The sequence below is a fragment of the Leptonotus elevatus genome, chromosome 1, assembly GCF_054856555.1.
Source record: "Leptonotus elevatus isolate MCC_2025b chromosome 1, RoL_Lele_1.0, whole genome shotgun sequence".
NCBI classification, from domain to species: Eukaryota; Metazoa; Chordata; class Actinopteri; order Syngnathiformes; family Syngnathidae; genus Leptonotus; species Leptonotus elevatus.
Window position 1 is genome coordinate 46,379,738 of NC_141239.1, and position 17,325 is coordinate 46,397,062.

The 17,325-nt window shown below is 40.4% G+C and overlaps 1 protein-coding gene across 2 annotated transcripts in view; it reads left to right on the forward strand.

The window, feature by feature from the left end:
- LOC147182510 (protein shisa-8) overlaps nucleotides 1–4,313 on the forward strand; it is a 91,054-nt gene extending 86,741 nt beyond the window's left edge. For both annotated transcript variants that reach the window (XM_086098717.1, XM_086098798.1), the window contains exon 5: nucleotides 34–4,313. In XM_086098717.1, coding sequence (XP_085954843.1) covers nucleotides 34–539 — 506 coding nt within the window. In that variant the 3' untranslated portion in view covers nucleotides 540–4,313. The remainder of the gene's footprint in view (nucleotides 1–33) is intronic.
- Nucleotides 4,314–17,325: the final 13,012 nt, after the last annotated feature.

The following is a 17,325-nucleotide window of genomic DNA, read 5'->3' on the forward strand; positions in this document are numbered from 1 at the left end:
GTCTTGACATTTTTCTCTCTCCTATCAATCCAGATACAACACCAAGAGACTACTACAAGAGCTACCCAATGGTAGATTACACCCACCGCCAGTCTCCTCCTACTTTCCAGCCAATCAACTTCCACCCCAAGGAAAAGTCCTTCCTCCCGCCGCCCGACATCCACGCGCCGCTGGCCATTACCATCAACGCCTCCCAGATCCCCAAGCCCAAGATCTCCAAAACCAACACCCACCCGCTCACGTCGGGCTCGGCCTTCAAAGCCTGGGACCCCAGCAAGAGCCACGTCCAGCGCCCGGCCGCATCGCACATGGTCCTCCAAGGCCCGCCGCAGCATTACCACACCATCCAGCAGCAACACCACCAACCGCTGCACCATCAACCCAACAGCCGGCGTCAAGCCTACTCCAACAAAAGGCAGTTCAGCATCGAGACGCTGCCCGAGCTCTTCTCCCAACCGCTGGGCTACGGCCATTCGCCGCACGTGCACCCCAAGCACAAGGGACTGCCGACCAACAGCAAGACAGAGGTCACTGTTTGAACATGACGACAAAAAGATACACTTTAAAAGATGTGCTCTGATATCTTTTATATCCGCGGCCTAACTGCAGGAGGGGCAGGCAAATATCGTGTATGATAAGAATTTTTTACTGCCTTTTCCTTATCATTGTTGATAATAATAATAACAACATGGGTGTGCTTTGTAAGATTACCGGATCGGAAAAGCAGACGGGCCGAGAAGGTGGCGGCCGTGATGTAAATAATTGATCGGCTTCTCAGTGTGTTGGCATAGCGCTCAACTCGGTCCCATCCCGCCCGTTCCCACCCTAGCGACTCGGCAAGAATTCCCACACGAAGGCCCTATTTGCCCTGCATGCGCCAGCTCAATCTACCCATTTTTGTCCTATCAAAGTCTGCTCGGGCAGTGTTTTGCCCGCAAGACTGTAAGCTTCCCATCACCAGAGACAATGCCATCAAGTTGTCAGTTGCCACCACCCTCCAGCCCAATAGGGGGGGTGAGAGATCAGCCAGGCAATTCATACCAGAGAGGAGGGTGAGGGTTATTTGCCTTTTTCCAGAGGCAAATAAGAGGATGAGAGGGAGTACACGCTTGTCAAAAATTACAGAGGGTTCCCAGGAGCGTTCGAGACCACGGTAGCCTGCGCCCCAAAGCAGGAACAAATACGTAATATTCTTCTCTAATCGCACAGCAGCCTCAGAAACTGCTCACATGAATAAGAAAGCTGTGTTGCGGCAAATGCTAAATCCGGTCAACTTCCCTTGTGTTCCCGCGAATATGCTAATCATACTCCAGAATGTTCCACAATGGCACAAGAGATTGCAACTATCAAGGTCTTTTAAAGTCATTCTTTCTCATTAAAAGACTTTAAAACTGTAATGTTACAGCATTACAGCATTTTCATTTTAGTGGCTGTTGCAAAATATGCATGCTTGAATCAGGAAAAAAACTTGATTATATATATTTCCATTGGAGCAACTTTAATTGCATGTGAAATGGAAAATCATTCAATTTAAAGGGGAAGTCAATCCAAACGTTTTCTTGCATGCGCCCCCACTAGTCTAAACCCAATATTCTGATTCATATTGCATTTGGGGAATATGGGTTAAGCTGCAAAATTACCCATCTGAGTGGGCGGCCATTTTGACACTTGCTGTCAGGTAACGACCAATCACCGCTTACCTGTTTTCGGAGTTTAGTCTTGTGACGTTCGTAAGTTGAGCCACGATTGGCTGTTACCTGAGCCCTGAGCAATTGTGATGTCATTTTTAGTCAACGGCAAGTGACAAAATGGCCGCTCCTTGAGATAAAAATGGGTAGCTTTTGCCACAAACGCAATACTAATCAGAATACAATGTTATTGTCAAGAACATTTTGGGGTTGACTTGACTTCCCTATTCATTGCTAATATAGACCTTGAATCACGCTGACTGTATAACAAGATAGTTTGGCCAAAAATAACATGCAGGAAATACATGGCTGTACAAAATTTATGTTTAATAGTAGTAATCATTGATTGCAGTAGTAAATGTAAATATTCAGTAGTAATGGTGCCCTTGTGAGTTACACTGAGACACTAGAAAACACTTTAATAATGTGGATTCAATAAAAAAAATAAACGTTTTATTTGAAGCGCAATGCTGATAAATGGAATAATAGCACCCCTTACATTATGTGGATTGTGATTTGTTTCCCTTTTGAGAAAATTCAAAGGCGAGAACGCAATTGAGTTTTACAATATAATCAATTATGATGTATGTGGAGCAAGTGAAAATGCATAACCTCCAATTCATCACCTACCCTGAGGTACTGTACGCTTTAAATAATATCATGAATATAAACCATGCGCATCTTTCAAGAGCCAAGTAATTGTGTTTGGGGGCAACACAACACACAATGTTTGGAGAGGCCTCTTCATCAACGCTAATGATAAAATCATGAGTGCGGCGCAAGCGTCCATGTCACCAGAGTCCACTGATGCATACTTTCCTTGTATGGATGTTCCTTAAATGCGCCAGAGTACTTTAGTGCTGTACGACTATTTTAACCGAAGCTGTCCAAAGCCTCCCTGCTCCACAGTCCCACCGAAGTGCACACAACAAACAGGCTGACTGACTTATCAATTGAATTCACCTTCCATTTATTTTCGCCAGGACAGCAGCTCTGCCGCAGAGCATCTTGTATGCTTGGCACATGCTCGCACGTCACATTGAGGCCTAATCCAACAGGATCATTTAGCAGGGTCACACGCAATTTAGCACCTGTTCTCTCTCCGCTGCCTTGCAGCCTTCTCGAAGACCATCCTGACTCTCTAGCAGCAGTCGCCGGCACCGAGATGATCTCCCTCCAGTGTATGCTTCTCATAAAAGTTTAGAAGGGAAGCAAATCACTGCAATTAGAAGAAAACGAATGGATTTTTTTTCTGCATTACTTGGAGAGGCATTTTTTTAGAAATCCAGTACATGAGTAAACATGTATCCCGCCAAGTATCCTCCATATTGACACCTTCTTAAAATAATCGCCTACATTTTTTAATTTTTATTTTTCAGGAAACACAAAAAAATTATCCATTTGCATCTTCGAGGAGATGATTTAAGCAAAAAAAATGAATTGCAAAGAAATGGCTTAGGCAATTATTTTAAGAGAGTGACAATATGTACTGTTGAAATTGTTCAACGCAACAATCTGTTTCCAATCATTAGCTTATCTTAAATGATACTGTTGAATGGCATTGAATCTGAGAAGTAAAATGTTATCATTTCTTCTAAACTTAACAACAATGTATTATTTCTTCTTAAAGTTAGAGATCTCAAGTTGTGTTACAAATGCACATATATAAATGCTTCTTTTTTTTTGCACAGAAAAAAATATATTTAGAGGACTCAAGTCCGACTAATTCAAGGGATCCCCCAATAAAATGTATTCAATGAAAATAATTAGGGATGGGCGAATACCAATAGACCTAGCAAGTATCGGTATCGGTATCGTGCTGATACCAGCCTTATTTTAAGATATCAGTACTCGTGACAGAGGCCGATACCAGCCTCGGCCACCCTCTTTTGACCCTTTACGGTCAGAAACTAGAGAGTACAAATTGCAATTAATTTCATTCAATTTTAAGGAAAAATGCTATATTGGGATGTACGCGTTTTTCTTAAAAATCATCTATCATCTTTTTTGTAGGAAATTTTATGTACTAGTGGTATCTGTAACTACTCAAGAGTTGAGTACTTGTATTAACATTAGTCTGAAGAAGATTTTTTTTTTATCAAACTCCCTACAAATAACAGAGGTGGCCACTCCAGGCCCAGAAAGTAAAAACCCTGCCACAGTTTGGCTTTAGCTCCAGGTGCTAGCTAGCTAGCTAGCTCTCTAATAGGTAAACAAGCTTTCTGGACAAGAATTTGCCACCTGTGAAAAATAATGACCTGATTTGCTATCCATCCATTTTTCTAACCACTCGTCCTCACAAGGGTCGCTGGACCCTATCCCAGATGGCTACGAGCAGTAGGCGGGGTACACCCTGAACTGGTTGCCAGCCAATCGCAGGGCAAGTTGCTAGAATGAAAACATTTTCATTCATTTCATTTTCATATCATAGCCATCATATGTCACACACAAAAATCCTCCAGTTGTGATGAAGGTATTACAATATATCTCATACATTTGAGTTGAACTAATTATTGGAAACTGATTGTTTTGTGGAACAACAAAGCATTTCTAGTGTGCATCTTTTGCTTCCAGAGTCAGTCAGCCACACTCTCCAATTTGCATCTCAGTATTAAGGAGCTACGAATGTACACAAGTGGGGGGGGGGGGGGGGGGGTGCAAGCGGCATGGTTAAACTTTAATGCGAGAGAATAAATTAGCAATATAATGCGCCGCTTGCGCAGCAGCGGCGTCTTCGCCACTATACCACTCGGAGATGTGAAAAAGCTGTTAGGCAAGCTGTTGGAGTGGTGCTCAGTGCTGCTGGCATGCTTTTGTAATAAGGGATCAGCTGAGAATGGGGATCATGAATACAAAAGCATCAATGGGATGTGCATCAAACACATTTGCGCTCATGCTCTTGCCAGCGACGTGCACTATGTAATGCACCGTGCTGCAGGTTCCTTTGTCACGGCCTCCCCTTCTCACTGACTTTTAGTGGGTCACTTCGTAGGGAAATATTCTGCGGGGGTCTGTCCTGGACCACTCGGAATGCATGAGAGGTTTAGAACAACACTGCTTGACAGTGAGTAAACAAGCAATATGTGTCAGGGAAGCAATAAGTGCCCAACTGTCCTCACGCTGATGGAGTCGCAGAAGTTTAGCTGGTTAATGAGATTACTGTGCAAGGAGAAAAGGTTTTCTGTCCAGGTTCAACATCACGATTTGGTTCTTTCTCTCCGAAGTTATGTCACATGTGGAGCTTAAAGAACGGAACCTGGAATCAGCACCTACCCCTCTCTGTTTACTGCAAAGGATTTGAACCCCCAAGAAGCTCACGAGGACATTTTCTGGCGTGAGATGGCTCCACCTCCATTTTAAGGAGACATCGTGAGGAGCTCGTCATCAGAGATGAGAGGACGCAAGCTTTTCTATTTCCAACCTGGATCCAGTGAGCGCCGCAGCATGTTTTTTCATCTTGTATGTTGTATGGACCGCTATAAAGGCCTGCGACGGACAAGAACATGTAAATACTCGCACAAGAGCGCTGCAATGCTAATGATATCTTCCGTATGTTGTGTCGCAAAAACAGGAGCAGAAGCCTTGAATGGGAGAAAAGTGAGCACAGCTAAGTGATGCTTTGACATCCAAAACTGTGTGAATGCCGAGACATTTTTGGGCCATCAGCTTAGTGTGTATTTTCTCCCAAAAATGACAAACTCTGGCTACGCCGACCCAGCTCGGCGCTAACTGACTGTTTGTAAATCTCTCGAAAAGAAACAAGTGCAAGTATTCTACCACAGGTTTTCATGAATGCGACCTGGTAGACATACTTGATCCTTAGCAATATATAGATTACGGTGTATGGTTCAATGGTTTCTTTTTGATTTTTGTTGGTTGGTTTCATTGGTTTTGTATTGTGTTTTTTTCTAAAATTGAAACGATAACAAAATATATAAATGTTCATCTGACCAATGAAAGTTAGAAGTGCTTCCAGATTTTAGACTCATGGCTGCACGCTCTTCATCCCGCCAAGTGGGCTCTCTTCTTACCAGACGATGTCATATGTTTGATGCTTGTGATCTTTTGACATTGTATGGTCTACACACCCTCATGTCATTAATGTGATAACATATTGAATTGTATCAAAGTGCTTTGCCAACACAGTAGTTGAAAGGTGGGAGGAGGATTCCGATTTGTATTTGCAAAAAAAAAATAAAAAAGGAAAGAAAGAAAGAAAACAACAACATGAAATCATGCATTATTTCATGATAACTTGTACCAGGCAGCAGTAGGTTGCCTTTGATTGCTATGTACTAACTGTGTATATACAGTATGTATGCTGTACCACTTGTCTGCTGTGAAATGTGTTGAGTACTCAGCTTACAGTATATAAGGGCTTTTTATAGATATTAAAGCAGACTGGGTAATCTGATGTCACACACTGTAACTCAAGTCAAATTTCTTTGGAGTTTTTTTTTTTTTTTTAAGGGATGAAGGGACATCAAATGACTTTTCATGCATACAAAATACTCAAACAATTTAAATGGCATTGGCCTATGTGTCCTGTTTGAATAAATCTTTGTGAAATACAGACGCCATCTTGTGTTGCTCTTTATTTTATTGTGATGCATTGCAATTTTGGCCGATCTACTTAGGATCCCTCTATCATGGAGCTAAACATGGTATTAGAGACATCTTTCAGTATGATACAGTGGAGTTATACAAGTCTGCACTTCCCCCAGTGTAACAAAAAAAACATCACGTGCTGTAGTTTGCACACTTTGAAATAGTGGCCTCCAAACTGTTGGGCATGAAGCCGGTAACACGCTATAGAAGGATTTGCAGAAATGTACCAAACATTTTCCACGCCGTTAAAATGTCACTTTCAAATACAACTGTATGCACATCAACTTTGCAGCTATTAGGATGATAGCACACTATAATGATGTGCAGATCAATACACTGTAAAAAAAAAAAAATTAACAAAATGTATTGTTAAATATAAGAGTCTTTGTTGAAAATTCACCATGATGCGCTAAGGTCTTTACATACACCAATGCATGATTAATCAAATGAAGCAACAAAGACATAAATTGTTCCAACATAACAAAATGAGTCCACACGAAAGCCAGTTTCAATGTATCCTCACAATTTTCTTACCGTTTAGGCCGTTCGTCCACACCATGGCGCGGTTTCCGAGCTTGAAACGGGGCTTCAGAGTGGAAAAATGTCAAAACGCGCCCCGTACGCGTCCGTCTGGACACCGTATGCAAGAGACTCCTCCAGCGATGACGTAATGGCCGCAGCTCGATGACGACGCATTGTCAGCGGATTGATGACGTCTGTCAACAACAATGGCGGATAGTCGTGTCGTAGTCGTTTTGCGCAGCCTCCTTAGCTTGCTAATGCTTTTGCAACAAAATATTTTGCTTTTTCATTCCCTCATTCAACAAGCGGTGCTGTACTTGAATCACCCGCCATTGTCACTTCTCCTGTGTTTGTCTTTTTCATTTTGTTTTGATACATGCAAAGCCATGTTTGTTCTTTAGTTTGTTTTCTTGTTTCTTGTTTCCCGTGTGTTTGTTTGCTCTCTTGGCAAATCCTGTTAATCCTTGTGTCTGTTTTATTTTGGTCTTTTGTTAATTAAGCATTTTTGGGGGTTTCCCAGTATACTGTACCTTGTTTGCCTTTACATTTGTGTTGAATTAAATTGCCTTTTTAAGCACCTTTGCTTCCCTGCCCTTGGTCCGCATCAACAACACAAAACCTGGAACAAATTCTCTCTTTCTCTTTCCTCTCTCTCTCTCTCGCTTTCTCTTTCTCTCTCTCTCTCTCTCTCTCTCTCTCTCTCCCTCCGCAATGTGTAGCCTTCGGTATTGAGCTTCACAAGAGGGATGTTGCCTCTTGATTTGTTCTGACATCATGTGGGGTTCAACCGGATGTGTTTCCTGTGGCTTATGAGTTGGCACTGTGTGTTTTAATCTTTGAGTGTGTTGGGTCATCAACGTGGATGACGCAAGAAAATGTGCGGCGTGTAATAACTTTCCTCTGTATTTTACAGACATTAGAATAACTAATGTTGGCTATGAAAAAGAAGCAGCTTTATATAATGGTAGTGGATTAAGGTATGAGCAGGTTGAACACACACAGTACATCTACATTCAACAGAGTACAACAGGAACTTCAGTCTAATGTGATTTAATACAAGAACTGTATTTACACAAATGACGCTATTTTGAATGGCGCCGTTAATATCATGGTTTCCCCTCTAGCCGTAGTTAAATAAGGTATCTCAAAATATAAACTGTCGCCAGCATAGCCTGTGAAAGCTAATTGGAGCGGGGTATATATCAATTGTGCATGTGACGTGAGCAGGAAGCAGGGGTGGACATAAAGGGTAGATGGACTCAGCTTTTATAGCGCTTTCAACACCATATGGTAGGCAAAAACGGGTAATTGTCTGGGGCCTGTTAGGAGGCAGATCTTTTCCTCCGCGTGTTCGTTGTCTTTCGGGTAGTGAGAATGTTGGTTATTCAAATACAGGCTGGAGATCGATGAACAGTTACTTCGAAGCTTTTATTTCTACAGAATATTCCGGGCACAAGTGAGTTACAGACAATGGCTGCAGCTTCTCACAAATGCCAAGATTACAGACACTTACAACATTCTTATACTATCTTGAAGGGCGGTACCACAAAGCCCCCGAGCCCCCAGCAAACAGCCCACCCGGAGTTCACCGGACATGAGATAAGACTTCAAAGACATCATTCAAACACATTGACTTCAACCACAGACACTGGCCCATTGTTGTGGAAATAGAGGAGGTCCCCCAGTCATGACGGCACCTGGCAGAAATTGCGATAACACTCACAAAGCTCTACTGAGGAAATAAGGAAATGAAAACAGTTATGACTAAATCTGGGCAGAAGACCCTCTTCAGGCCCCAAGATCTCCAGAGGCCTCAAACAGTTTTGATTCAAAACAATTATTATCGTTCAAGTCTAATTTCCCGTGCTTAAAAATACATCAAAATGCCTGATCATTAAGGATAAGTCATTATTGGGGATGGATGGATGGATGGCCTCTGATGCATCAAGTACGTGTTCACGTGTATGCACAGTCGAAAGGAAAGCAAGGCTGGTGTTACTATGCAGCTGTCATGACTTCATGAATGTTTTTCTCAGGGGCTTGGGCCGAAGCCATGTGGATAAATATTTCTTTGTCTATGATGGCCATAATGAGTAACATGAGGGCCGGTACCAAGTGTGTAAATGCCTTTATTCAGGTCATAGGATTCCACAATATTACATAGTCATGACTTATTCAGCGTTCCTTCCAGTTACATTAAGGCAGCATATCGGCTAAGAAATTCCTCTCAGCAAAACTGGAGATGTAAATGGGGGGGAAAATGCATTAATATCCTTGCTGCTTGTATTAATTATTCAAAACACCATATGATGCTCTAAAGGAATTTGACAGCATATGTTTGATTTGTGATGTGCAAAATAGTTTTAGCTAGTTAGCATGTGACGCATCGTGAAGCAGAATTGCTCACATTCCTGTTCCTGTTTTTCACCGTCACTTGTCGTCCTGCAGAATCCATAAGGGATGTGAATGCCAATGGTTCGTTTTTTTGTTTATACAGTATGTGCTGCATGATTAGCTAGCGACGAGTCCAAGGTAAGGTTCAGTTCAATATGGGGACAAGCACAATAGAAAATTGATGGATGATGGATGGATGGATGTTCTGCCTCTATTGTCACCAAAACAGCGATAATAGAAGCTACCTAATTCCCATTCCATGCTGACGGAAAGGTAGATAAACAACCAAATTCTTGCCAAGTAGTCCAATGTGTCCCGCCCAAAAAAGATGTCCTCCCAATGCAACAAAGAGGAAGAAATGGCATTTTACCAGCTCACCTTCATGCACCCTTCCAAAGAATGGATTTTAACTGGCACCTGACGGAGCCAGATAAGACAGGAGCTGCCACACAAAGCCATTGACAACAGACCACAGACAGTAGGCAAAAAATAACACACACAAATAAAAGGGGAGGAGGGGAACGAGACGAAGGTAAGGGGGTGTATCAATCCTCTGAAGAAACATTGTCAAAAGGAGAATGATGGCATGAATGAGACTGTCCCAGATAATACAGAAAGAATAAAGGCAAGACAAAAGACGTGAGAGGAAAGGGAGATGACATTTCCAGCTGCATAGGGACGAAGGAAGGAAGATGAGAGACGTGCGCAACGAACAGGAGGCGACAGAAAGCACTAAAAGCCAAAGAGGCAGGAAGAACCAAAGGGCATATGCAAGTGTGTTGCTGCAAAGGAGGGGGGTGGGCGGGGGCGCACAACCAGAGTGAGACACAAGCAGTGTGAAGGTTAATCCAGTTTGTCCTATTGTTGACAGCAGCAAACACGACCACGGCCCATTGAACTGTTCAATGTCGAGCTACCGCCAATTAGCTCTCCATGCTTCTTGCATATCTACAAGAAATATGCAGGTCGACAAAATTGAAAGGAGGCATCCATTCGCCCATTCGGACCGTTCGGTGCAATATGACAGCAATTCAACAATAAGTCAGCAAGAATAATCAATAATACATTTGATTAAATAACTGGTTAGTAATTGGTGGCATGAAATGAAACAAATATGAGTGACCTATATTTAATGTGTAATTATTTAAAAAAAAAAAGTATTAATAGTAAAATAATTATACAGAAAAAAATGATAAAAATACTTTATAATTAAAATAAAATGTTTTTAAAATTTTCATACACCTCATCTGCTTAGGAGGCAAAAGTAGCGGACCCAAGCGCAGGGACGCAAGAAGTAATTCAAAAAGGCAAACAACACATGCGGAAGTATCTTAATTAATAGGTCAAGCCCCCCACCCCAAAAAAAAAATCCAAGTTATTAAAAAACAATCAAACAGGAAATAGGCTGACCACGACAGGATACACGACATGACTGACTAGGAAATGTGACTTACAACAGCATTGACCTAATACAGACTGAAAAAAAACAGCAATCCGGCCGAGATACACCAATCCGACGTCGGGAGTCGGACAGCGTTGGGCCGACGGCATGCGCCGTCTGATCAGTGTATAAATTACTGTCGTAAAGTCGGATCGATTTGGAATACGTCGGGGGGCATTTTCAGCAAATTCGACATGTTGAATCGGCGTTGGGTCATTTAATCACTGTGATTGGCTGTTAGCTAGCGAATTAGCGCACGGGGCAAGAAAAGGAAGTGACAAATGCGGATAAACAGTACTGATGGAAAGCCTGGACCATTTTTTTTCCTGCTCATTTTGCGCATCGTCACCCTGCTGTACATTCCGCATTTGAAGGTCGGGAAGATGACTTTGTCGCTTTGGTTCAAGAGAGACCGGCATTGTATGATATTACCGTTAAAGGGTATGCCGACAAAGGTATGAAAGCCAAACTATGGCACGACATGGGGACGCGACTGGATATAGCAGGTAGGATTTACTTTTATACTTGACTTAACTTAACTTAACTGTTAGTAATTAGTAAACAAGTAGCCTGGCAATAGCCAGATGGATTTGCGCTTCACTCGAGGGAGTTCTCCACAATATCAGTCTGGCTCGGCGTTGATTTGCTCGGGAAAGGCGGGGCATGCTGTACAACACTTCGGGCTGATTGGACAAAACAGAATCGTGTGCACGTCTACCTAACTTTTGTTTCGACCAATCACGGCAAAGGATGAAAATGTCGTCACCGACATGTGTTGAGTTTATGTTGTCGGTTTTGCAATGTTGATATGCGGCTACAAGAGACTAATTCAGCAAGAACAGAATGAACGCATTCGTCCACCGGTGTCGCCATGTTTGGTTTGATTCTTCCCACGGCTTCGGCGTTCACAGCTGCATATCTCGCCCCCAAATACAATGTCGCTCTGTGATTGGTCCGAACCATCAGTGGTTCGTATCGGTGGAAATCAGTGGGAGCGGTACAAGATGGATTCTCTGGCGTTTGTGAACTCACAAATACCGCGAGAATACTTAACAAGTAGATAGGACACAAAAAGGGGACACGGAAAAAGAAGACATGACATGAAACAAAAAAAATAAATCTAAACAAATTCAGTTCTAATCAAAGTTTGCACACAGCAAACAACAAATACATTTGTAGTTTGTTTTTATCACAGTGACATAAAAGTCAATTGCAATTCAGAACTGTAGGGATCGGCCTTAGAGTAACAAAATGCACTTATTCCTGTTTTAAATAATCAGCTCATAAAAAGAAGTTCAGAGGCACTGTCATGCGGGCAGGGAATTTTAATCACCGCCGCCCGCAACTGTGCGGCCTCTAGCGCAGGAGTCGCCGCTCAACTCATGCGCACATGAGAAGGGATGTAACTCACTGCTTCCTTTTTCCACTATTTGCACACATTTGCATAACCTTTTGCCTGTATGAAACCAAAAGGTGTCTTTGATTGCTTCCTTCTAGTTTTCAATCAATACTCCCTCGTGCCTCCGAGCGCACGCAAGGACACAAGCACAACCCACACATGCAAACGGGAAGCTCTGCAGGTGACAGTCGTGTGGCAGAATCGTGGTGGGCTTCTTTCAACCCATGCGAGTGCGATTGAAAGGAAAACAAACGTTCACAAAAAAAGATAGGTACATACAAAAATTGATTGGAGACAATGCTGGGAAAAGGTCATCAAGATATGAAATTCACATACCGGTAGGACTGCAGTTGAAAAGGTTGGCCAGTAAATGAGTTAAAAGGAGGACGGGTGAGAAGATGATGAGGAGAGAGCTTATAGTATTTTTAGATGGATGCCTCCTGTCGATCTGCACCATTCACCGCTTCGTAAAACTCAATTAAAGTGCAGTTCTCCCGAGGAGCAACACATCCCAATCTATATAAAGCTCCATCTGCATGCATCCACTCTTAAGGCGTCTTCTATCAACAGCTCAACCGTCTCCATTTTTCAGATGGAATATGATGTATTCAAATGACCTCATTGATCACAACACACAAAGAAACGGAGCCAAATTCTGCGCTATTTATCTGGTATAAAAGCAGCGGCCCTCAACATTTGTTGCACGACGGAGCAGTTTCATGTTTCATTTGACAAGCATAGAAACTAGGGGTGTTGTAAAAAAATCGATTGGGCAATATATCGCGATATTACAGCGTGCAATTCTCGAATCGATTCGATATGCGGCTGAATCGATTTTTAAACATACATTTTTTATGGGAATATTCAACAAAGCGTCTTTCTTAGGGTTAGGATTCACACATTAAGCATGGAAGAATGTTATATTAATGGAACATTAAGCCGTAATATGTTTGTTAAATGCAGTGGCTCAGTTATAAGCCTGAATTTTCAGATAAATAAATATATAATATATATATATAATAAATCTTACAGTGTACATGTACAAGTTTACTGATTAGTATTTTCAAAAAAAAACACAATAATCAATTTATAGATTCGCATCGGGATTAATCGGTATCAAATCGAATCGTGACCTATGAATCGGGATACAAATCAAATCGCCAGGTACTAGGCAATTCAAACCCCTCATAGAAACAATACAAATGCAACTCACTATTACACTCAAACTACACTCTAAAAGAATTGTTGAACCAATTTTTTTAAATCACTTTAATTGGTAACAAACGATTGAAAAAAGTGAATACATTAAGTTTATATTCACTTTGGATACATTTTGGAATGATTTAATTAATTTTTGATTAAATAAATTCAAATGAATATATTAAGTTTAATGAACTAATAATTAATTAAAGTGAACATATTCACTTTGGATTACAAATTGAAGTTTTGAAAACTGGTCAACAATTCAATTTGTAATCATAAATTCTCTTTTTAGAGTATTGTTGGGCACCCTACATTTGTTTCTCTTTAACCAGCCAGCCCCATCTTGGGGCAATGGGAAAGAACGACACCCATTGTGTTACTTAATACTGTACATCTAGTATCCTCTATACTTTTGTTTTGGTCGGCGTCATTGCAGAAAACATCGCCACACACAGACTGGTACATGGGAAATGGATACTTATGATACTTTTAAGTAAAAATTATACTTTGAACCTCTACAGTAACTGTGGTGTAAATTTGACCTTGACTGTCTTAAAAAGTTGACTTTCTTTAAAAAAAATAAAAATAAGCGGATGAATGCATTTATTGGAAGTTAAAAATCTCGCTCCAGAACAACAGAGATGTTAAAGAGGGGAAAAAAAAGAGGATACAAGCAGTCCTGATTACTTCATAAAAGGAAGACAAGACTCGATCAATAGATCTGCTTGAAAGCGGAATGATCAGCAGTGGAGCGCCGCACAGCAGACAGCACATAAAGCTGATGGATTGGTGCAGCCAAGATGTACTGCACGAAATTAATTAAACTTACAGAAATCCATGATTATTGGACACGTCTATAATTAGTGGCTGTATGTGTGTGCGCTCTTTTAAATGAACTCTTTGGAAGCAAAGTCAGTAACGTTATGTAGTAAATCAGTCAGTCTGCAGGTATCAGGCCTCTCATTCTGTACTGTTGGGCGCTCACCCGGACTGACCTCAGATCCGACACTATCAATCAGCTGGGAGTTTCCACTATACACGCTTGTGTTAGCTTTTCGCTGACCATGCATGCCTGCATCACTTTTTCACATCCTTCATGTCCGACTACATAGTTTATTGGGCGGCCTATGTGATTTTCAGTTTTCAAAGTGTGGTATAACTACAGTAAGTGCAATTATGTATTTCACTTTTAAGATCAACTTATTTTCATTTCATTTTGTAAATACATATTTTGCTGCAGCATTTTAATGTTGGTCATGATGCAATAAGCAGAATTCTTTTTGTTGTTGTTGGTACTTTGTGAAAGGTTTGAGAACCACCATTGACGTGAGGAATTCACTGCATTTTACCTAAAGGATTGGCAACTTGGGTGCTGACAGATTTTTATATTTCATTATTAATAGGATAATTGCTTATATCATTTATAAGTGTTTTGAAAAATCAGAAAAAGTGCTTTCTTTGCTGTTTGGGCTGTCGATCAAATAGCATAAAGGACTGGTGTATGCCATTTTATTTCAATTACTCTAAGAGGTACAAATGATTATTGCCCACACAACATGCGGCAGTGTAAACATGAAAATCAAATCAAAGTAACCCCATTCTAGGTTGCTGCATCTGCACTTAAGTAGAGCTTTTACGCTTTTTGTCGCTAATGCAATTTATAGGAATGCCATTTGGAAGACAAATTTATGGAAAAATAAACATTTCTAATAGAGTACAGTAGTTTTCGTGGTAAGTGAAAAATTCTGAAAAAAATGTCATAAGTTTACCCTCAAGTTAAATGGCCAAAATTTAGAATAACACTCCCAATATTTTTTGCTAATTCTTCAGCTAAACTTTTAATAGAAATGTTCAATGTTACAACCATACTGATGACCTACAATTTTTTTTATATGCCCCCCCAAAAAAACAGTAAAGTTGTGAAGCTCTATAATATAAATTCCAACCAGTTAAAACACCACAACAGTATCTGACAGCTGCAGGATCTGCAAATGTTCCAGTCAATTAGTGCCATTTATCTGTTTTCACACTGCTGATTGGAGCCGCCTGAATCATTCTTCATACTTAAATGCAATCATTCTAATGAAGCTGCACTGAAGATGATCATAAATCAACTTTAGGGGCCTGAAAACATTCAAATAACAGACAAGATAATATTGTGACAATTAAGTTTTTGCACCCTACCTCTCTGAAAAGCAAACAATTATTTTAGCACTGCGTGGCTTATCTGACAGAAGACTGCAAAGGACACATACAAAATGTGTCCATGAAATGGCGTCTTCCTTTGAATGTGAAGGAAGGCCCTTTCTCTCACATTAACTTTTCCAACTTGAGTAAGTCACATGTCTCACTCGTGAGATGTAATGTGATGTAATGTAATGTAATTTGTAATCAGAAAACATTTAAGTAAGGGTATACAGTGGTATGCGTTGAAAAAAATAAATAAACTACCCCCCCCCAATAAATAAGTAAATACATAAATAATATCACCAAATTAGGTACACCTGCACAATCTAATCAGCTGCAATGTAATAAAATGCCTTTACAAAGATTATACTGCAAATTAGACTTCAAATCAATGTGTGCATTTGCAAAATGTATTGTGGCAGCAGACGGACATAATAAATAATCAAAATACTTTATGTTTTAGTGTTTGTATACATCTGCGCTGAACAAATATTTTAAGAGAAGTGCATGCATCATACAAATAAATTGCTTTACTGAACTGTTATACTGCGTGAATAAAGCATTCATGTTAGTGAATGAGGCAATATTATAATTGAATTTTGACCTGCTTGAAGGTATGAAGGCATGACAAATGTATTTTCTATCCAAGGAAATGCAGACCTCGCCATGTTAACATTGTCACGGTGACAATGGGCTGTAGTACACGGCTATTTCACGCCTGGTCTGTTACACCATTGTTGCACTTCATCGTTGTGTAAAAACTACACAGTGTGCAAAACAGGAAATTAAAATGTTACTGTGAATCATCTTGGTTTGTAAGTTAATTAGACCGTATTCTTTATTTCTGTTCTACGGAAGCGTATTGCATTCACTTGGAAAAAAAAACTTCTGTTTTTTCTGACTAATTTAAAAAAATGTAAAAGCTTTGTTTTTTGGAGTATTTTTGTTTTCTGTTTTTTCTGAATATTTTTTTCTGTCAAAAAAATATTCCCCAAAACAGGCTGAAAACAATTATTCAGAAAAACAGGGGGAAAATGTATTTTAAAAAACTTATTATTTATTTTTTTTAATTTAAAAAAACATTCTGAAAAACAGAGCTGGTGTTCTGTTTTATTTTGTTTTGACGTCTGAACTCCAAGTGACTTGATGCAGACTCGCTAATAGCGGAAGCTAAAACTTTCCCGCATACCTCCACATGCAATAAGATGGTCATGTTTACTTACTGGCTCTCAATAAAGGAATGAATGTGTATACTGTATTGTGGTTTGTTCTCTAAAACGCCTTTTAAAAAATATTGAGAAAAACAGAAGAAAAAAAATATTGAGAAAAACAGACAAACAGGGAAACAGGGAAAAATTACTCAAAAAAACAGGAAAAAAATGTTCAGAATTTTTTTTTCTAAACAGAAAAAAAAATACTCAAAAAAACAAAGCTACCCCCAAAAATCAGTCAGAAAAACAGGACTTTTTTTTCAAGTGAATGCAATGCACTTCCGTACTGTATTTAAAGTGAAGAAAGGTAGGGTTTGCAGCCCAAAATATTCCATGCACGCTGGGTGTAAGCTAGTGCCATCCAGTGGGGAAAGGGGGATACGACAAAATGGAGAGGTTCTGCTGCTATAGGAATTTAAAGCTTCCAGGCTTGTTCTAATTTTAGTGTATCGCAGTCTGAATCAAAACAGCCTCTGTAGCAGCAGAGCTGAAGCTGCCTTAATGTAGTGCCTCCCTACGAGCTCAGTTAAAACAAGACATGCAAACATTTTTTGCCGCAATAGGCCATTTATGGTCGGCGATCACGTAATTGTGATGTTGTTTTGGCCATCTGCAAGATGTGGCAGTTCTCCACAGTCTTCTGCAATTTCCCTCAACCTCACCTCAATGTTT